Raw genomic sequence first — 22,644 nt, 5'->3', positions numbered from 1 at the left:
AGTACCTCTAGCTGTGCCTCCCTCAACCTCTCTCTAGGTCAGTGCCTATTTGACTTCAGTTCTCCCAAGCTACACTCAGATGTATAGCCTCTGTCGCATCACTGTGGTGTGTTAAACCCATCAGCACTGTGTGTTTGGGAAAGAGCAGCCCCCAGGGGACCTTGACATCGCCACGGCATGAGTGGAGCCCTCGGCGGCCTCCCTGGTGCGGATTCTCACGGTTCCTGCCTCTCTAAATTTTTAGCTGTAACCACTCCAACACGTCTTCTTAGTTTAGCACACACTGGACCCAAATAACCTCAGCCCAGAACTGGAAAGTACTCTCCCTGGGGTCAGCGGCTGTACCCTGCTGGGGTCAGACTGGAGCCTTGGGCCAACACCCCTTCCTCTCACAAGAAGTCCTGTGGGAGGAGTGGGGAGGGGACAGCGGCTCCTGCCGTGGGAGAGATCACGTGTGCCCCACACTCAGCACTTGGAGGAAGAGGAACCCCCTGGTGCCAGGCTATAGTGCTGACGCCCCAACCCGGAGCCAGGGAGACTGGGTGGGGAGCCAGGGTAGCAAAGGGGCTTCCCACAGTCACCACCACTTCCTTCAGGGAAGTGCTGATGGACTATTACTTAGTGACCTCCCAAAATGCCCTTCTGGGAAGACGTATTAAGCGTCCTTGAAGGGGTGCCGATTAGACTTGGGATTAGTTCTTATTTCAGAACTGCCCTATGAGGGTGAGTGAATGAGCTGCTTTTTAACTCAAGAATTTCTATCTCGTCTACAGGGTCAACACATGTAGGCTCCCTGAGGAAATGAGCTTACTGCATACTCCCTCCATAACCCCATGTCTCCCTATGTGACGGCACCTCAGAGGGCTCCCTACAAGCCCTTTCCAGCATGCTCTGTAGACTATACAAGACAAGCCATGGAAAAGCAGCAAGTCCAGGAATTTCTGGAGTTTTTTTTTTTTTTTTTTTTTAACAGTGCTCCAATCCAACAGTGTGATAAATGCATCCGAGCTACAATTAGGAAGATATATAGCATCAGAATGCGAAGGTCTGGGCAGCCTGGTGAAACGCGGGCTCTCCAGAGCCCCAGCTATGTTTCCCATTATGTAACCCTGGTCATGGGCAGACAGCCAGACTCCAAATGAAAAAGAGACTCTGGCTTGGCACTGGTTCTATTTTCCTATCCTCATTCGGGGTCAGCGCAGTGTCATACAGCTGCAGAGAAAGCTCTGGGGATTAAACCTGGGAAAGCCTCCAAGACCAGGACCTGGGTTCAAGTACCAGCTGAAAGCAATAAACCAACTGCCACAGCTGGGCTAGGTTTGGATGTTCTCAAAGTCCCCTGACTCTTTCACTTACTGAGAACTAGAGATCAAGATGAGGGAAGATCTGGCTTCAGCAGAGACTATGCAATGAGGTAGGTTGTCCCACTGCCCCAGCCTTGCCAAAGGTCCTGGGGTGCAGGGGGCTGTGCTTAGGCTCGGGGAAGCCTGTTGCTCTGCTTCTCTCCACCACCTGACATTCACAACGTGCCTCATGCTCCCTTGGTAGAGCGGGGAGCAGCTGCCCCTCCCCTCTAACAAGAGGCCTGGCACAGAAACTGTGCTCCCCACTCCACCCCCACCCCCATAAGCAGACGGCCCCTCCAAACACTGTGGTCTGTTCTAACCAGACCAAAGCACTCTACACTGCCTTTTACAGTGGCTCAAGGCAACTTTCCACACCCTGCTACACTCCTCTGTACCAAAATCTCCTGGGATATAAAGCCATCCTATGACGACTCCTAACAGATACAAATGGGAAGTCAACGTACGTACGTGCTGACTCCAGCACACACACCTACTAAGCGCCACTGTTGTGGGAAGGCACAAACAGCCCTGAAATCCTGCCCTTGTCACTCTGCAGTGTCAGTGAAGTTCTGTCATCATCATTCTAAGTGGTCCATGTGTGCCTAAGTGGCTACTGCCTAGGAAAAGTAAACTTGACCAGAAAGAAGAGGAATACAGCAAAGGGGAGAGAACCAAGGAGACTACTGATGCGCTTTAGAATTCCCCTGAAAAAGGGGAGGTGCTTCGAAATGACTAACTGTGCAAGGAAAGATGGTAACACAATGAAAGACAGAAAGGGAATGAAGGGAGCAAGATTAAACAAGGGTCCAATGTGTCAAGGAGACAATATGGGAGGAGGGAATTTCTGGAGGAGAAGCAAACTACAGTGTAGGCTATCTGGTCACCTTATCACAGGATCAGTGAGGAATCTGTCTTTGCAGAGAACAAATGCAGGCGAAGACCAATGAAAACATGCAGAGGAGAGGCGTTAAGTGGAAGCCATTTCCTTCCTACTCTCTTGAGAGCGCTCCTAAACCCTCCAAAATGAAGAGCAGCACAAGGACCTTAAGAGTGTCAGAGGGATTACTGTTCTGACATCTACAGAACTGTCTGGATTATGTTATTCCCTATAGCCTTAAAAGAAAAGGTTCCACAGTGTGGAAGATCAGTGGGTATAAGATGTCACTTTGAAACCTACAGAAGAACCACCGTACCGGGCCAATCTCTCAACCACAGTATTCACTCGGTGAGTGTTAGGCAGTTACATGAGAAACTAGAAAGAAGGGAGGTAAATTCTTATTCCACTTTCCACTGCTTGGATCTGAAGGCTATGAGGTGGGATGACCCTCAGTGGTGGTCAGACCAGGTTTGCTCTGTCCAACAGTGGCACCAGCCCTCAAACCACCATGCCTTGGGGTCAGGCCCCAGGATGGCAGAGCCCCTCCTTTATGCTTCAACTTGCATTCCAGAGACAACCAGCCGCTGATCCTGATTGCAAAGGGAGACAGTGCAGAAGGGGACTCTATTTTCTACCACACTGACTTCTCTAGCCTAAACTGGACTCATCAAAAAGTAAGTTACAGCTACAGGAACTTGTTTACTAAGTAATCAGATTCAACATATTATTTGGTCAGATTTGCTATCCTTGTGCAGAAAAGTCTGAAAAGACTAAGCAAATTCGATTCGAGTGTCCCAACCCCCTCTGCCTTTCTGTAGCCTTGGAGGTGAAGCCCAGTTGGGGATGGATGTAACTGGGACCACGTGCCCAGCTGCAGATTGAGCCCTTGCCCAAAGATGGGCAGCAGCTCGCATGAGCCGGCAACGGGCCATTCGCTCCAGCATCCACAGAGAAAACAGATTCAGCACCTCAAGCAAATGAAGCCCAGCACTTCCTGTGTGAGGTTTCCATTTCCTCAGCCAAACAAAAGCCAAAGGGAACAGGAGAGGGAGGAGGGATAAAGGGAGACAGGTTGCAGAAGAGAGTGAGCAGGCCTGATGGCCAGGATATGGGCAAACAGGGGCTGGGTGGACCATATCTAAGGTTGTGAGGTGGGGTGACCCAGGGGAAGGCCCAAGCTCCAGGGACAGATGGTCTGCCTCCCCACCCCCCGAGAGGAAGGGAGGAACACTCCGTGACCCCTGCACATGCTCAGAAGCAGTGGCTTCAGATACTTGGAGAGCAGAGCCCTTCCTTGTCAGTTTCTTTCCAAAACTGCAAATTGCCTAGTCGGCATCTTAGATTAACGGCCTGAAAACTTTGAGGCTGTACATGTTAACTCTTCAGTGAACACTGCTGGCAAACAGCTGCCCCCTAGCCAGCAGATCGGTCTATTCCTTTGTGTGTCCACAGCTCCCCAGCTCAAGCTCAACCCTGGCTCACGAGGCCTCAGCCTGGAGTGCATTTTGAAACCTAGAAGGGTTCACAGGAAAGATGCAAAGATTTGTCTGATGCTGTGAGCATCACTCACATGGTTACAGAGCTAGAGCTGGGGGGCGGGCCTAGGGAGGGCAGGCTTAATGGTCCAGGGGTGCTTCCTGGGGTGAGGAGCCAGGAAGAAATGGGACGAAGGAAATGTAGGAAAGAGCCAGACTATATGGTTCACACAGAAAGGTCTAACTGCTGGCCAGAAATCTCTGCTGCAGTCTTCCCTCTGTGGGTCACCCATGAGTCTGGGAGACTCACATGGCTGGTCCCCAGCCCAGAGAAGCACCCCTCCCCGCTCCCTAGAAATGCCACTGGCACCATCCTAGGTATCCATCCTCCATCCTCCAGGATTTTCCCCCTCCCAGGGAGGAGCACTCGAGAAGAATGATGAGATGCTGGGTGTGGATGCTTGTTCCCAAACACACAGATATACACCCAGCACAGAGCCTGAAGGAACTCTGAGTGCACTACACCTGCCAGAGACCACAATACAGCAGATGGGGGAGGGAGGAATGGAGGGAGGGGAGAAAGGGAGAAGGAAAAGTTAAACAGAGAGAAAGAGAGACAGAAACACTAAGGGAGAGACAGGAAGAGAGAAAGAGTAAGGGAGAGGGAGGGAGAGAGATGGACAGTCAACAGAGTTGACCAGAAACAGGCACCTATGTGCACACACATTAGGACACTCTTACGCAAACACAAACACACACACAGTGACCCTAACGTACAGAAGAACAAGACACATAGGAACATGGATATAGATGAGGAGCTGGCAAACTTTTTCTATAATGGGATAGAGAGTAAATAGTTCTGGCTCTGCAGACCACACGGTCTCTGTCACAACTACTCAACTCCACTGCTGCAGTGTGAAAGCAGCCATAGACAAAGTGTAAACAAACAAGCATGGCTGTGTTCCAATACAACTTCATGGACACTGAAATGGGACTTTCATATACTTTTCACAAGTCATGAAGTCTTACTCTTTCTATTTTATTTTTTCAACCATTTAAAAATGTAAACCATTCTGAGCTCATGGGCCATAGCTTGCTGACCCCTGAAACAGATACACAAACAGCAGAGAGAGACAGAGTCAGGCAAAGAGGCAGGCAGGGACAAGCCAAGACAAGCTGAGACAGGCAGGAGGGACAGGCAGAGGCAGGCAGGGAGACACAGGCGAGGCAGGTGGATACAGGCAGCCCCTGTATCCACATATACAGAAATCCCCTGCCCCCCAACAGAGAGACCTAGACTGACACACAGAGACATACTTACAGACAAATATGGACACGGACACAGGCAGTCCCGGGCACAGACATTCAGGAACATATACAAACACTCCCACAGGACACAGCCACACGCAGAGAGACATGGACAGGACCAAAGCAGACATGGACTGACATGGCCCAAGAATCAGACATAGACATATATATGAACACACAGACATGGAGACAGACACACAGTGAAACAGATTCCTCACAGGGACACAGGAACCCTGTAAAGAGATCCACACACAAGGATAGACAGAGACGCAGACACAGATATGGACACAGCACATGGACACACATACATAGACAGACATGGAAAGGCACACCAAAAGAGCCTTCGATAGACAATCCCCGGGGACACGGACACACACACACACACACACACACACACACCCTCACACTCAGACACACACAACCAGACACACATAGACAACCAGGCCCAAACAGGCACACCCAGATCTACAACTCACACATCGCTACAAACACAAGAAATAGCCCTACCTGGCTGCACAGCAACGTGAATGTACCATGCCACTGACTGTATGCTTAAAAACGGTTAAGATGGCAAACTTTGCCACATATATACATTTTACCACATGTCATATGGACACACAAAAAGATCTACAGAGAAACACCCAGCAGACACACATACTCCCCAGACCAACACATCCCACATCAACACAAAGAGACAGGGAGAGGGGGCGGGATGTGTTGCGGGGACAGGGATGAAGTGAGTGGGAGAGAGGGGTGCATGCTCTCACCATTCCCCACATACTACAACGTCGTGAGAGGAAGGCAAGGAGACAGAGTGCGCAGGACAGCACGAGAAGCAGCAAGAGCCTGAGAGATGCACAGAGATAAACTAAAAGGGAGAGAAAGAAACAAAGTCTCTCACACACACTGACTGACACCCACCCAGACTCAGCAGGTAGCTGCCGAGACGGTGAGTATGAACAGTACGCAGTAAAAATTAGCAAGATCAAGGGGAAGGAACGAAACAGAGCAAGCTATGGTGTGAGAGAAAGAGAGACTGAGAGGAGGAGGAACAGGCTGGAGAACAGGCAAAAACAACCTAACACGTCAGAGGACGAGGAAGGTGTCAGGGAAGGGGAAACCCCAAGTTCAAATGAAGAGGGAAGACAGACACAGGCGGGCTGCAGGACAGGGGCTGTGGGAACACGGGTGGGCGAGGCTGACTCACTGTGAGGGCAGATCCAGGGATGTGGGTGGAGGATTCCAGGTGTCTGGATAGCCGAGCATCCAGTCTGACCAGACTTTCACACTGGGGAGCAGTTCCTTCAGGTCCGGGACGAAGGAAGACACCTTGATGTCATCTTGATCCTCCTCCTCCTCAGGAGAAGACAGCTGAGCTGCAGAGGCAAAGGGTGAGAACTGGGCCTAGGTCTGCTGTGGCCCCCGAGTGAGGCCTGAGGCACTGGGACGGCAGCAGGCTCTTAGGGAAGGGAGACCAAGTCCACAGGAGAGCTGGGCCCAGAAGCGAAGGACAAGTGCCAGCAACTGAGAGGATTCTGAAAAGCAGGACAAAGAGAGAACCAGGGCACTGGGTCCGCCCTGCAGACAGCTGTCTCTGCTCCACCTGTGGCCTGGCTGTAGCTGCTACCCTGGCCTCCAGCCCCTGCCCCCACCCACTTTTAGCCTTTCTCCAGCACAGTGCTGAGATGGCACCAGGGTTCATGCCCAAACTGTACAACCTGAATTTGACAGTGAGGACGTATCAGAGAAACCCAAATTTTAGGGCGTTCTACAAAGTAAATCTCCTGTACACTTCAAAAATATTAAGGCCATGAAGGACAAAGGAAGACAGAAAAACCATTCCAGATTGCAGGAGACTAAAGAGACATGACATCTAAATGCAAAGTATGATCTTGGAATGGATCCTAGACCAGAAAGAAACTTTTTTCTTAAAATTCTTTTTGGGACAACTGGTCCAAACTCAGTAAGGTCTGTAGATTCAATGATAGTACTGTATCAGTGCTGGCTTCCTGATTGTGATAAGAGTACTGTGATATAAGAGAATGTCCTCATGACTAGGAAATACACAGTCAAGTAGTTGGGGGGAAAAAGCTACCATGTCCGTAACTTACAATCAAATGGTTCATAAAAAAAAAATAACAGGGACTTCCCTGATGGCGCAGTGGTTAAGATTCCACCTGCCAATGCAGGGGACACGGGTTCGAGCCCTAGCTGGGAAGATCCCACATGCTGCGGAGCAACAAAGCCCGTGTGCCACAACTACCGAGCCAGCCCTCCAGAGCCGGTGAGCCACAACTACTGAGGCTGCGTGCTGCAACTACTAAAGCCCACACGCCTAGAGCCCGTACTCCGCAACAAGAAACCTGTGCACCACAACAAAGAGTAGCCCCCGTTCGCAACAACTAGAGAAAGCCCACGCACAGCAACAAAGATCCAACAGAGCCAAAAATAAAATAAAATAAATAAATTTTAAAAATAAATAACAATAACCATTAGGTATAGGTGTGCGTGTGGAAAGAGAGAGAACTTAAAGCAAATACGGTAAAATGTTATCAATGAGGGAATCTGGGTGAAGGGTATGTAAGAGAGCTGTTAGTATTATTCTTGCAAATTTCTGTAAATTTGAAATTGTTTCCAAATAGTTACCCCTACCGTCCCTCCAAAAAACAGGCAGTCCCAGAGGCTAGAGGCATTCACAAAAGCTGATGCGGGGTTCAAGACGGCGGAGTAGAAGGACGTGCGCTCACTCCCTCTTGCGAGAGCACCGGAATCACAACTAACTGCTGAACAATCATCAACAGGAAGACACTGGAACTCACCAAAAAAGATACCCCACATCCAAAGACAGAGGAGAAGCTGCAATGAGATGGCAGGAGGGGCGCAATCACAATAAAATCAAATCCCATAACTGCTGGGTGGGTGACTCACAAACTGGAGAACACTTATACCACAGAAGTCCACCCACTGGAGTGAAGGTTCTGAGTCCCACGTCAGGCTTCCCAACCTGGGGGTACGGCAACAGGAGGAGGAATTCCTAGAGAATCAGACTTTGAAGGCTAGTGGGATTTGACTGCAGGGCTTCTACAGGACTGGGGGAAACAGAGACTCCACTCCTGGAGGGCACACACAAAGTAGTGTGCGCACCAGAACCCAGGGGAAGGAGCAGTGACCCCATAGGAGACTGAACCAGACCTACCTGCCTGTGTTGGAGGATCTCCTGCAGAGGTAGGGGGTGGCTCACCGTGGGGACAAGGACCCTGGCAGCAGAAGTTCTTCTGGGAAGTACTCCTTGGCTGAGCCCTCCCAGAGTCCGCCATGAGCCCCACCAAAGAGCCGGTAGGCTCCAGTGCTGGGTAGCCTCAGGCCAAACAACCAACAGGGAGGGAACCCAGCCCCACCCATCAGCAGACAAGCAGATTAAAGTTTTACTGAGCTCTGCCCACCAGAGCAACACCCAGCTCTACCCACCACCAGTCCCTCCCATCAGGAAGCTTGCACAAGCCTCTTAGATAGCCTCATCCACCAGAGGGCAGAGAGCAGAAGCAAGAAGAACTACAATTCTGCAGCCTGTGGAAGGAAAACCACATTCACAGAAAGAAAGACAAAATGAAAAGGCAGAGAACTATGTACCAGATGAAGGAACAAGATAAAAGCCCAGAAAAACAACTAAATGAAGTGGAGATAGGCAACCTTCCAGAAAAAGAATTCAGAATAATGATAGTGAAGATGATCCAGGACCTCAGAAAAAGAATGGAGGCAAAGATCAAGAATATGCAAGAAATGAAGACCTAGAAGAATTAAAGAACAAACACCTAGAAGAATTAAAGAACAAACAAACAGAGAGGAACAATACAATAATTGAAATGAAAAATACACCACAAGGCATCAATGGCAGAATAACTGAGGCAGAAGAACGGATAAGTGACCTAGAAGACAGAATGGTGGAACTCACTGCCGCAGAACAGAATAAAGAAAAAAGAATGAAAAGAAATGAAGACAGCCTAAGAGACCTCTGGGACAACATTAAACGCAACAACATTCACATTATAGGGGTCCCAGAAGGAGAAGAGAGAGAGAAAGGACCCAAGAAAATATGTGAAGAGATTATAGTCGAAAACTTCCCAAACATGGGAAAGGAAATAGCCACCCAAGTCCAGGAAGCGCAGAGTACCAGGCAGGATAAACCCAAGGAGAAACATGCCGAGACACATAGTAATTAAATTGACAAAAATTAAAGATAAAGAAAAATTATTGAAAGCAACAAGGGAAAAATGACAAATAACACTCAAGGGAACTTCCATAAGGTTAACAGCTGATTGCTCAGCAGAAACTCTACAAGCCAGAAGGGAGTGGCATGATATACTTAAAGTGATGAAAGGGAAGAACCTACAACCAAGATTACTCTACCTGGCAAGGATCTCATTCAGATTCAATGGAGAAATCAAAAGCTTTACAGACAAGCAAAAGCTAAGAGAATTCAGCAACACCAAACCAGCTCTACAACAAATGCTGAAGGAACTTCTCTAAGCAGGAAACACAAGAGAAGGAAAGGACCTACAAAAACAAATGCATAACAATTAAGAAAATAGTAATAGGAACATACATATCGATAATTACCTTAAACGTGAATGGATTAAATGCTCCAACCAAAAGACACAGGCTCGCTGAATGGACACAAAAACAACACCCATATATATGCTGTCTACAAGAGACCCACTTCATACCTAGGGACACATACAGGCTGAAAGTGAGCAGATGGAAAAAGATATTCCATGCAAATGGAAATCAAAAGAAAGCTGAAGTAGCAAGACTCGAATCAGATAAAATAGACTTTAAAATAATGAATGTTACAAGAGACAAGAAGGACACTACATACTGATCAAGGGATCAATCCAAGAAGAAGATATAACAATTATAAATATATATGCACCCAACATAGGAGCACCTCAATACATAAGGCAGCTGCTAACAGCTATAAAAGAGGAAATCGACACTAACACATTAATAGTGGGGGATTTTAACACCTCACTTACACCAATGGACAGATCATCCAGACAGAAAATTAATAAGGGAACACAAGCTTTAAATGACACAATAAACTAGATAGATTTAATCGATATTTATAGGACATTCCATTCAAAAACAACAGATCACACTTTCTTCTCAAGTGCACACAGAACATTCTCCAGGATAGATAACATCTTGGGTCACAAATCAAGCCTCGGTAAATTTAAGAAAACTGAAATCATATCAAGTATCTTTTCCGACCACAATGCTATCAGGTTAGAAATCAATTACAGGGAAAAAAACATAAAAAACACAAACACATTGAGGCTAAACAATATGTTACTAAATAACCAAGAGATCACTGAAGAAATCAAAGAGGAAATCAAAAAATACCTACAGACAAATTACAACAAAAACACGACAATCCAAAACCTATGGGATGTAGCAAAAGCAGTTCTAAGAGGGAAGTTTATACCAATACAAGCCTACCTCAAGAAACAAGAAAAATCTCAAATAAACCATCTAACCTTACATCTAAAGGAACTGGAGAAAGAAGAACAGACGAAACCCAAAGTTAGTAGAAGGAAAGAGATCATAAAGATCAGAGCAGAAATAAATGTGAAATAGAAACAAAGAAAACAATAGCAAAGACCAATAAAACTAAAAGCTGGTTCTTTGAGAAGATAAACAAAATTGATAAACCTTCAGCCAGATTCATCAAGAAAAAGAGGGCGAGGACTCAAATCAATAAAATTAGAAATGAAAAAGGAGAAGTTACAACGGACACCGCAGAAATACAAAGCATCCTAAGAGACTACTACAAGCAACACTATGCCAGTGAAATGGACAACCTGGAAGAAATGGACAAATTCTTAGAAAGGTATAAACTTCCAAGACTGAACCAGGAAGAAATAGAAAATATGAACAGACCAATTACAGGTAATGAAATTGAAACTGTGATTAAAAATCTTCCAACAAACAAAAGTCCAGGACTAGATGGCTTCACAGGTGAATTCCATCAAACATTTAGAGAAGAGCTAACACCCATCTTTCTCAAACTCTTCCAAAAAATTGCAGAGTAAGGAACACTCCCAAACTCATTCTACGAGGCCACCATCACCCTGATACCAAAACCAGACAGAGATATTACAAAAATAGAAAATTACAGACCAATATCACTGATGAATACAGATGCAAAAATCCTCGACAAAATACTAGCAAACAGAATCCAACAACACATTAAAAGGATCATACACCATGATCAAGTGGTATTTATCCCAGGGATGCAAGGATTCTTCAATATACGCAAATCAATCAGTGTGATACACCATATTAACAAATTGAAGAATAAAAACCATATGATCATCTCAATAGATGCAGAGAAAGCTTTTGACAAAATTCAATACCTATTTATGATAAAAACTGTCCAGAAAGTGGGCACAGAGGGAACCTACCTCAACATAATAAAGGCCATATACGACAAACCCCCAGCAAACATCATCCTCAATGGTGAAAAACTGAAAGCATTTCCTCTAAGATCATGAACAAGACAAGGATGTCCACTCTCACCACTCTTATTCAACATAGTTTTGGAAGTCCTAGCCACGGCAATCAGAGAGGAAAAAGAAATAAAAGGAATACAAATTGGAAAAGAAGTAGTGAAACTGTCACTGTTTGCAGATGACATGATACTATACATAGAGAATCCTAAAGAGGCCACCAGAAAACTACTAGAGCTAATCAATGAATTTGGTAAAGTTGCAGGGTACAAAATTAATGCACAAAATTAATGAAATCTCTTGCATCCCTATACACCAACAATGAAAGATCAGAAAGAGAAATTAAGGAAACAATCCCATTCACCATTGCAAGAAAAAGAATAAAATACCTAGGAATAAACCTTCCTGAGGAGGTAGAAGATCTGTACTCAGAAAACTATAAGACACTGATGAAAGAAATCAAAGATGACACAAACAGATAGAGAGATATACCATGTTCTTGGATTGAAAGAATCAATACTGTGAAAATGACTATACTACCCAAAGCAATCTACAGATTCAATGCAATCCCTATCAAACTACCAGTGGCATTTTTTACAGAACTAGAACAAGAAATCTTAAAATTTGTATGGAAACACAAAAGACCCCAAATAGCCAAAGCAGTCTTGAGGGAAAAAAACACAACTGGAGGAATCAGACTGCCTGACTCCAGACTATACTACAAAGCTAAGGTAACCAAGACAATATGGTACTGGCACAAAAACAGAAATATAGATCAATGGAACGGGATAGAAAGCCCAGAGATAAACCCATGCACCTATGGTCAACTAATTTATGACAAAGGAGACAAGGATATACAATGGAGAAAAGACAGTTTCTTCAATAAGTGGTGCTGGGAAAACTGGACAGCTACATGTAAAAGAATGAAATTAGAACACTCCCTAACACCATACACAAAAATAAACTCAAAATGGATTAGAGACCTAAATGTAAGACTGGACACTATAAAACTCTTAGAGGAAAACACAGGAAGAACACTCTTTGACATAAATCACAGCAAGATCTTTTTTGATCCACCTCCTAGAGTAATGGAAATAAAAACAAAAATAAACAAATGGGACCTAACGAAACTTAAAAGCTTTTGCAAAGCAAAGGAAACTACAAACAAGACAAAAAGACAACCCTCAGAATGGGAGAAAATATTTGCAAATGAATCAACAGACAAAGGATTAATCTCCAAAATATATAAACAGCTCATGCAGCTCAATATTAAAAAAACAAACAACCCAATCAAAAAATGGGCAGAAGACCTAAATAGACATTTCTCCAAAGAAGACATACAGATGGCCAAGAAGCACATGAAAAGCTGCTCAACATCACTAATTATTACAGAAATGCAAATCAAAACTACAATGAGGTATCACCTTATTCCAGTTAGAATGGGCATCATCAGAAAATCTACAAACAACAAATGCTGGAGAGGGTGTGGAGAAAAGGGAACCCTCTTGCACTGCTGGTGGGAATGTAAATTGATACAGCCACTATGGAGAACAGTATGGAGGTTCCTTAAAAAATGAAAAATAGAATTACCATATGACCCAGCAATCCCACTACTGGGCATATTCCCAGAGAAAACCATAATTCAAAAAGACACATGTGGGCTTCCCTGGTGGCGCAGTGGTTAAGAATCTGCCTGTCAATGCAAGGGACACGGGTTCGAGCCCTGGCCCGGGAAGATCCCACATGCCGCGGAGCAACTAAGCCTGTGTGCCGCAACTACTGAGCCTGAGATCTAGAGCCCGCAAGCCACAACTACTGAGACCACGTGCCACAACTACTGAAGCCTGCGTGCCTAGAGCCTGTGCTCCGCAACAAGAGAAGTCACAACAATGAGGAGTTGGCGCACCACAATGAAGAGTAGCCCCCACTCACCGCAACTAGAGAAAGCCTGCGCACAGGAATGAAGATCCAACACAGCCAAAAGCCAAAAATAAATAATGTATACATATTAAAAAAAAAAGACACATGCACCCCAATGTTCATTGCAGCACTATTTACAATAGCCAGGACATGGAAGCAACCTAAATGCCCATCGACGGACGAATGGATAAAGAAGATGTGGTACATATATACAATGGAATATTACTGAGCCATAAAAAGGAACGAAATTGGGTCATTTGTAGAGACCTGGATGGATGTAGAGGCTATCATACAGAGTGAAGTAAGTCAGAAAGAGAAAAACAAATATTGTGTATTAACGCATATATGTTGAACCTGGAAAAATGGTACAGATGAACCAGTTTGCAGGGCAGAAATAGACACAAAGATGTAGAGAACATAGAACTACCATATGACCCAGCAATCCCACTACTAGGCATATACCCTGAGAAAACCATAATTCAAAAAGAGACATGTACCAAAATGTTCATAGCAGCTCTATTCACAATAGCCCGGAGATGGAAACAACCTAAGTGTCCATCATCGGATGAATGGATAAAGAAGATGTGGCACATATATACAATGGAATATTACTCAGCCATAAAAAGAAACGAAATTGAGCTATTTGTAATGAGGTGGATAGACCTAGAGTCTGTCATACAGAGTGAAGTAAGTCAGAAAGAGAAAGACAAATACTGTATGCTAACACATATATATGGAATTTAAGAAAAAAAAATGTCATGAGGAACCTAGGGGTAAAACAGGAATAAAGACACAGACCTACTTGAGAATGGACTGGAGGATATGGGGAGGGGGAAGGGTAAGCTGTGACAAAGCGAGAGAGAGGCATGGACATATATACACTACCAAATGTAAGGTAGATAGATAGTGGGAAGCAGCCGCATAGCACAGGGAGATCAGCTCGGTGCTTTGTGACTGCCTGGAGGGGTGGGATAGGGAGGGTGGGAGGGAGGGAGATGCAAGAGGGAAGGGATATGGGAACAGATGTATATGTATGACTGATCCACTTTGTTATAAAGCAGAAACTAATAAAAAAAAAAAGGGGGGGGGGGAAGATGTAGAGAACAAACGTATGGACACCAAGGGGGGAAAGTGGAGGTGGGGGGTGGTGGTGGTGGTGGGATGAATTGGGAGACTGGGATTGACATGTATACATGTGTATAAAATGGATAACTAATAAGAACCTGCTGTATAAAAAAATTAATTAAATTAAATTTAAAAAAAAAAAGCTGATGTGGCAGGGGAACAACAGAGGAGCCTCACACTCATCAAAATTAATCCAGAAGCTGAAAGAAAGGTACACCCTTCAGACCTACCTTACACGGCTCAGCAATCAGGCTTGGAATTCTAAGGGCAGCCTTAACGGATAAGGGGACACTGCTCAAAGGGCTAAAAAGAACCCCTGCTCTGGTCCAGTGAGTCTACCGAGATGGCTGGTCCACAGTGGTTATAGCCCCCACCAGGTACCTGACAAACAGGGACATATAGATAGAGGGGGAAACCAAAACATGGATTATGAACACCAAGGGAAACTCATTTTTCTTTCTTTTTTTTTTTTTTTAAGTTGCAGGAACATGCAGTAGTTCAGAGGTACATTGAAAATCCTAACTATTAAAGGCGAGAAGAGAGAGAGGAGGAAAGAGGCCTCCTTTCCTTTCTACAAGGAGGAAAGAGGGCCATAGAGGAAATGGGACTAGTTAGGTGGGCAAAAGGAAGCCTGGAGTAGAGGGAGAAGACGCAGAGAAAGCAGCGTGGCATTCTGAGCTTGTCTGGGCAGGACCCAGGAGCTGGGAAGTCCACCAGTCAGGGCCCCTCATCTGCTTACCTTTGGCTGATTCCTTCAGTAAGTCAGTGCAGCGCTGCACCAGGAGAGAAAACATGGCCAGGCCCAGGGCTGTGGCTTGCTCCTGGATCACAGAGCGACACTCCTCCGAGAAGCAGTCTGAGCAGGAGAAAAGGAAAGCCCATCAGTATCCCGGGGGCCAAGGGCTCCTCTTCCCTACCTTACTAGGTGCAAGTCCTTGCTTGTATCACCGAGCTCCTTGCCCTTCATCTAAGACTGGTGTTGTAATATTCCCTCTCTCAAAGGGTAGTGAAAGGCTAACTAAAGTAATGCACGTGAAGCACTTACCACCATGACCGGCCTGTGGGTAAGCACTCAATAAGGTTATTATAAGGCTCACTTGTGTAAATTCTGTATCCCATCACTTCCCCAGGATCAGTTACCCCAAGGTGAGCAGCCTGAGCCACACCTGCATGCTCTCTGCCTTTAGTTGCCTGCTGATGATGTGAAGCAACAGCAACAAGAAGTCATATTTAATTAACTCAGTCTCTCTAACGTATACATAGCGAGAATACAATCACCAATTAAGATCAGAAAAATACACATTTAAAAGTTATCTTCTTGAATCACCAAACTTTGGTTCCATCCTTACCTTCTCTCTGTTCCTCCTCCTCAGAGAACACACACGAAACAAATAACCTATTTTCACCCCATGAGTTAACTTTATATAGGACAGTGCATGGCACATAATAAGCACTTAATCCGTGTTAGCTTTAATTTTCACAAGTTCTCTCCCCTAGGGCTAAGGAATAAATCTGGTTTCCAATACTAGCACCCTATCCCCCTCACTTTCTCAGCCTGCCCAACTTCCCTCTGGCTGCAGGTCAGGGAAAGGAGCCACCTTGGTGGTGGCCAGAGCTATTCTTTAGCGAGAGCTACATACACACCTTCAAACCACTGCCTGCACCTGCCCCTTGTCCGTGGCCCTCCCTGATGGGCACATCATCCAGACCTGAGAGAAACAGGCGACCAACAGAAGGCAGCAGTCCAGCCTTGCAGCCTCAGAGCAGGAGACACCCTATATGCACAGGAGACGGAATCAGGGGCCAGGCTCGCTTGCTTTGGCAGCAGCTGATCCGTTAATTCCTTCTGTCTGAATACAGGAGAACTCCCAGAATCTCCAGGTGTTAAAAGGATAATTAGCCACATGTTTGATCTCTGTCCCTGCTTGCATTTTAACCTCAGTAGCCAAGGGGGAGCCCTCCTGCCTCTCCCCTCATTGATACTCATCTTTCCAGTGGGGCCTAATTGAAGTCTTTACTCCAGGAGATGCTACACAACCACAGTTATTCCTAACCGTCTTGGCCACAGGAGCAAACATGACTGGAGTATGCAAAGCCAGCCCCAAACCACTTTAGAAAGCCCTGGGGGTGAGAAGGAACGGGCTGCTGTTCAGAAGGTCCCAACATATGAATAGCATCAGTGTAGCAATTCTTCTATAGTGGCCTTCACCGCCATCCTTCCAGATGCCCAATGGTCCCAAATGTCACCCTCTAACTTTCCAGTTCAACTGTGGCAGGCAGTAAGGAAGTGGTAACAATCCATGTGATTAGAATAGATCACCAGTCTCATTCTTCTTCCAGTAAGGCCCTAAACCTGTGCTAGAGAGACAAAAAACAAGCATCTAAGAACAAAGCGGAGGGAGGATGGAAAGTAGGGGAGGGGAAGATGTGTAAGCCATCCCAAGGAAAGGTTACCAACCTCTCTCCTCCACCCTTACTATAGGCAACAGGACTGTCTGTACCACCCCAGCTCAGCCGGCAGCCTGCCTCTAATCAGCAACAAATCCCAGAATGGGAGAGTAAGTCCATAACAGAGGGAACTAGGAGAGGCCACATCCTGGTAGTTGACACACTGAGTACCCATTAGTGTCCCCTCATCAATTGGGCATCTTAGGCAGAAGTTACCTGCACACAGAAGGCCCTCAGAAGGGATGGAGGTGGGTATCTTAGCTCCAAGGACTGGCAGAAGCCCAAGACTACAAGAAGACACTCTCATCAACCTCGATAAGGATAAGATGGGGCAAAGGGAGATTACTTTCACCAAGACCATTTCTATTTTTATGATGAACATCAACCTCAGGTTAGACTCCTTCTCAGAGTGCACAGGGCTAGGGCTCAAGGGGGAGAACTGCTTAAGAACAATGACACTGAGGCCTCTGGGGAGTCCAGGCTGGCTCCTTTTTAAAGCTTCTTGCAATAAGGTCTGGGGACCAGGTGGGGAAGCGACAACTGGAGCCTCTCTGCTGTGTCTGGAAGGGCTCAACTACCTCTCAGGGCAGCAGCTAAAAGGTAGCTTCATGACTGCTCTGCCATGGTTATGTCACCTCAACCCTTCACCCACCCACCCCCACCCCTCCATCTCCCCAGGAAGGGCCTGACAGAACTCCCTGCTGTGTTCTGGTTTAACTGATGGGGAGGTACAAATCAGTAAGCTGTTCTGCTCTGATCAAGCAGGTGGTGATATCACAGCTATCTGGGGGTCAGAATGCCTGGGTCTCCGTCAGCTCTTCATACACAGCGCTTTCTGGAAGGCCTGCCCTCCTCCAAGGCTCAGTGGTACCACAGGCACTGAGCATCTACAGTGTCCTTGACCCTGTGCTGAAGAACAAAGCTACAAATAAAACAGGATCCCTGCAATCTTAGGACCTTGCAAACGGTTTGTTTACCCCCCAGTAACCATGGCAACTCAGACCCAGTGCCTCCGGGGAGAAATGTATTAAGTGCTATGGTATCTTCAGGAGATGCTCTGTGCTTCACTTAGGCTTCTGTGGACTAGAAGCTGTAAGATGCCAGTCCTTGAGACGTACCCACGCTTATGTAAGTGGGTAGGAAAACAGCATCCAGATTCCCAGGTCCGCCCACTCTAGGGTTAGGCCTAGGAAACTGGTCCTGGTCTTAGAGATGCCCATATATATCCCTAGAGCGGGCTGGGCCAGGCCAACACGTGATGTGGGGTGGGGAAGGAAAAAGCATTGTTCGCCTTGGTATTTGCCTGGGTTCCTCTGGCTTTGTGTCAGGTAGCTGGAGCCTGACATGAACTGAGGAACTCATTAACATTGTGAAACAGCCTTTTCCCTTCTTTCCCAAAGCAGGCTTGCTCCAGGGTGTAGGGGGATGGTTCTGGCTAAGGAAGTCGGATGGAAATCTTTCTTACCAAGAAAGTCACCTGGAGTCTGAACCGGGTTTGCCCCTTCCCACATGCTCTCAGATGGGCAGGTGACCACATCTCCCACTATTCCCCTGGCCAAATACCTGCTCAAGCAGAAACACTCTTCCCGCTCCTATGTAACAGGGAGACTTTCTCATTTCTCTGAGAACATATTCATGGAAAACATAAACCAACTGTCGTCAAAGTTGTATGAAATCAGGAAATGGAGCGGCCGGGAGAAGGCTGCCATGTGGCCGGATGTTATGTATTTCTAATTAGTGCTATACATCTTTCAACAGCAAGTGTCCTTCTGCTGGGAAACACAACACACTGCCCTTGTTATTGTAACTGTCAGAGAAGTGCTTAAACAGATAATCTCCAGGAAAAGTGATAAACATGTCCCCTCTCCCACCAGTGTGTGTGCGACGGTGCTGCCAAAGCAAAGCTGTGCTTGACGGCTCCAGGATGGCAGAGCGTCCTCCTGCAGGAAATGGGAGCGAGGCAGGAGCGGGGGGAGAGGGAAGAGGAGGGCAGGAGAGGCAGGCCCACCTGCCCGGACCCACTGGGCCCAGCCAAGGGACAGCGGTTCAGAACCATTGCTTCTGATCAATTCCTGGGTCACGGAGCGATCTGGAGGAAACCAAATCAGTAGGGATGAGGTTTGCCGGGTCACAGAAAAACCTGGCAGCAATGGAACAAGCAGAGTTCGCCTGGTGCACACAGCCAACTTCCTAGCAAGAGAATGAGAAGAGTAATAAAGGGAAGACACAGGATGGACGACACGTAAGTCTGCTACCCTGACAGCCGCAGAAGGCATTCAGAGGGCACTGGGGTCCACTCGCCACTCCAGCAGAGAGAACCAACCAACCATTTACTCAGCTGCTTCACTAACAGCCGGAGAAAAATGCAGGCAAGACCACTTATTCACTGATTCCGTCCCCACCGGCTCCTCCCAGAGAGAGGAAATGAATGGTCAGTCACCTCCAAACTAACACCACCTGGAGGCGATTTGTTGGCTCTTATCTTTCAGACATGAGGCTGCTTTTCTCATGAGTCAGTCACCAGTCAGACACAGAGCTGGCACAGTTCCTGAGCAGCCCACCAAAACCTCCTTGTCTACAGGAAGTGGGCAGTGAGAGCATCTTTCGACTGCTGCTGTTTGAGCCACGGAGTTCCCTGTGGCAGCTGCTGGCTGAAAGGGAGGTGGAAGAAGCAGTCATTTCATAGGAACCATACAAAAATCTCACAGCAAGAGCAGAGATGTCCAGGTCATCAGGGCATCATTTTATTCCCCAAGGAGGAGAATGAATGAGTCAGAAAAATCAGGCACCAATACACCCAAGCAAATTATTCATGCACAATGGCAGAACACAGGCTGACTGGGTGGAAGGCAATCCATGACATATTCCTGAACAAGGTACGTCTGAGACAAGACAAAGGAACATGGAAGGTAATGTTTCTTCCCTAAGAGCCCCTACTCCTTTTGGATTTTCTAGGATTATAAAACTCTGACTTCTTTTAGCGGGTAGATGTCGGGGCAAAGAAAATCCCAACCTCCTAACAGAGTGACCTCTCCGACTAATTCCAAAGTTGTTTATTTAGCCCAATTGTGGAGGATATAAAGGAGAACAGGATACTGTCCATGAGAAGATGATATTCTAATGAGGAAGACAGGAAGAATACACGAACACCCAAATAGCTGTAATTCAAGACAATGTATTATTACATGCCATAGGAAGGTGGAAATAAGATGCTTTCTCTCACCAGAAGGAAAGAAAATCATTTCCAGCTAGTGTGTATCAAGGAAGGTTTCATAGAAGAGACCACTTCTGAGCAGGGCTACAAAAGATGAACTGGGCAGGATGAAGGAGGGATTGAGCGTGCTAAAGAGGCACACAGGCAGGGACACACCAGGCATGTACCCAGACGGCAAGCGCTGTACTCGGCATGTGGTAAAACAGGGACCACAAAGCATAGGGCCTGCGATGCCACAGCAAGGAACACAGGCTTGACCCAACAGCCAGTGAGGAGAACACTCGCTCAGGGTTCCTGAGTGAAGGCAGAGGTGAGTATTTTATGAAGATTAATCCAGTTAAAGCATTCAGGACAGATTAGCATAGCTGGAAAAAAGTAACAGGGAGGCAAACTGGTTGGGAAGCTAAGAGGACATGAACTTGTTTGAATTAAGAGGAATTACATGTAGAGCGCTTCATAAACTTTATAATGCCAAATAAATGTAACATCTTTCTTATAAGAGGTGGGAGAGGGAATGGAAAGGAGTGCCCAGATGTGAGAAATGCTGCAGAAGGAATATCAAGAGAAGAGAAGGTGTAGACGATGTGGGGGAGGGAAGGACTCTCACTGATAATCTGAGCAAGTTCCAGAGGATCCTGAGACCTCAAAAAGGGTAACACCCACCAAATGAGATCCAGGAAAGGGGTAGAAATGTGGGAATGCAGAACACCTGGAGAGAGGGAGGAGTCCCCAGGCTCCCGCCCACTTGGCTCTGGGCCAGTCCTGTCTTTCCAGAACAAAGACACTTCAGGGGGTCAGAAATACTTGAGGAAGACCTTGCAGAAGGAGGCCTGGGAAGTCTGAACTGGTTCTCCCTGTGGAAGCCATTAGATATTCAGCACTTCATTTGTTTCCAATTCTTGTATGAGTGCAGCTCCAGGCTGTGGGGTGAGAGGCTCCTCTCTGACGTAATCAGGAAGCAGCTGCAAAATTAAGGAATCCCTCATGACATCATAAAAAGGGTCGATGGTTTACTGGGGAAAGTATAAAAATTAATTACATATTCCCACATGACTCCCTTTCCCCTAAATCTGTACACACCCCCTCCCACCCCAACACATTCTCTCATCAACAACATCCAGAAGCCACCTTGATGAACAGGGTACAAAAGGGCAAACAAAACCCAGGAAGAAAAAGTTCTGTGATGCACCCACTGTCCGCACCACACATTTGGAACTTAACAAGTGATGCCTAGTCCTGGAATTTTTATACATATAGCATGTTTCCTCAACAAAATTATAAGCCCCTTGAGGACAAGAGCTATGTCAAGACTTCACATCCTTGAAAATTAGCACCATGAAGGGGTTCAAGAAACATTTGCTGCTCTTAACAGCAGGTACACTTGCCTCTCCATTTGTGGATCATAAATGATGATTCCACTGTGGCTAGAAATAATAACTAAGATATAGGGAGAGCTGTGTTAGACACAGAGCATTCATATATATATATTATCTCAGAGCTTTACAAAAGATTTGCACAGGAGGTGTTATTCTCCCTTTCTGACAGTTGAGAAAATAGGCTCAGAGAAGTTAAATGACTTGCCCTAGGTCACAAAGTCAGTTAAGTGTCAGAGATGGGATTTGAATCCAAGTCTGTTTGCTCTTACACCTACACTGTTTCCATACCTGGTGTTTTTGTTTTTTGTTTTTTGTTTTTGGCTGTGCTGCGCGGCTTCCGGGATCTTGGTTCCCCGACCAGGGAGTGAACCTGAGCCCTTGGCACTGGACCACCAGGGAATTCTTCATACCTGGTTTTCAAATACCTGTGATTCAAGTTTCAAACTCCAACTCCTCCTCTCTCCTTTGCCATGAACATGAAAACCTCACACCACTCCATAGTTCTGCACAAAAAGCTCTGAGATAACTGTGTGGTGACTGAAATTAAAAACACAGTATTGCCAAAGAAAATGAAATACTTAGGTGTAAATCTAACAAAATACGAATGGGATCCTAGGCTGAAAATTACAAGTGTTGATGAAAGAAATAAAAGATGACCCAAAATAATTGGAGAGACTTACCATGTTCATGGATTGAAAGAATCAATATCACAGAGATGTCAGTTCTCCCCACAAAGATTTAAAGGTTTAGCACAATTACTATCAGAATCTCAGCAAAATTTTTTTGTAGACGAAAACAAGCTTATTCTAAAGTTTATGTGGAAAGGCAAAGGACCTAGAATAGCTAAAACAATTGTGCAAAAGAACAAAGTGGGAGGAATTATCGCTCCAGATGTTAAGTCAAACAAAGAAGGATAGCCTTTTCAGCAAATATTTGCTCGAGCAATTAGATATCCACAAACAAACAAAGAACCTTGACCTAAATCTCACACGTTATACAAAAATTAACTGAAAATGGATCAAAGACTTACATGTAAAACATAAAGACTA

At 46.0% G+C, this 22,644-nt stretch overlaps 1 protein-coding gene across 2 annotated transcripts in view; it reads right to left on the bottom strand.

Moving 5' to 3' along the window:
• Positions 1–22,644, bottom strand: part of SMG6 (SMG6 nonsense mediated mRNA decay factor) — a 232,781-nt gene that overhangs the window by 117,916 nt on the left and 92,221 nt on the right. For both annotated transcript variants that reach the window (XM_060082915.1, XM_060082916.1), the window contains exons 11-12: positions 15,297–15,413; positions 6,214–6,382 (exon numbers count right to left, since the gene is read on the bottom strand). In XM_060082915.1, coding sequence (XP_059938898.1) covers positions 6,214–6,382; positions 15,297–15,413 — 286 coding nt within the window. The remainder of the gene's footprint in view (positions 1–6,213; positions 6,383–15,296; positions 15,414–22,644) is intronic.

This window comes from Mesoplodon densirostris, chromosome 18, assembly GCF_025265405.1.
Source record: "Mesoplodon densirostris isolate mMesDen1 chromosome 18, mMesDen1 primary haplotype, whole genome shotgun sequence".
NCBI lineage: Eukaryota > Metazoa > Chordata > Mammalia > Artiodactyla > Ziphiidae > Mesoplodon > Mesoplodon densirostris.
This window is presented reverse-complemented; position numbering and strand designations above follow the sequence as displayed.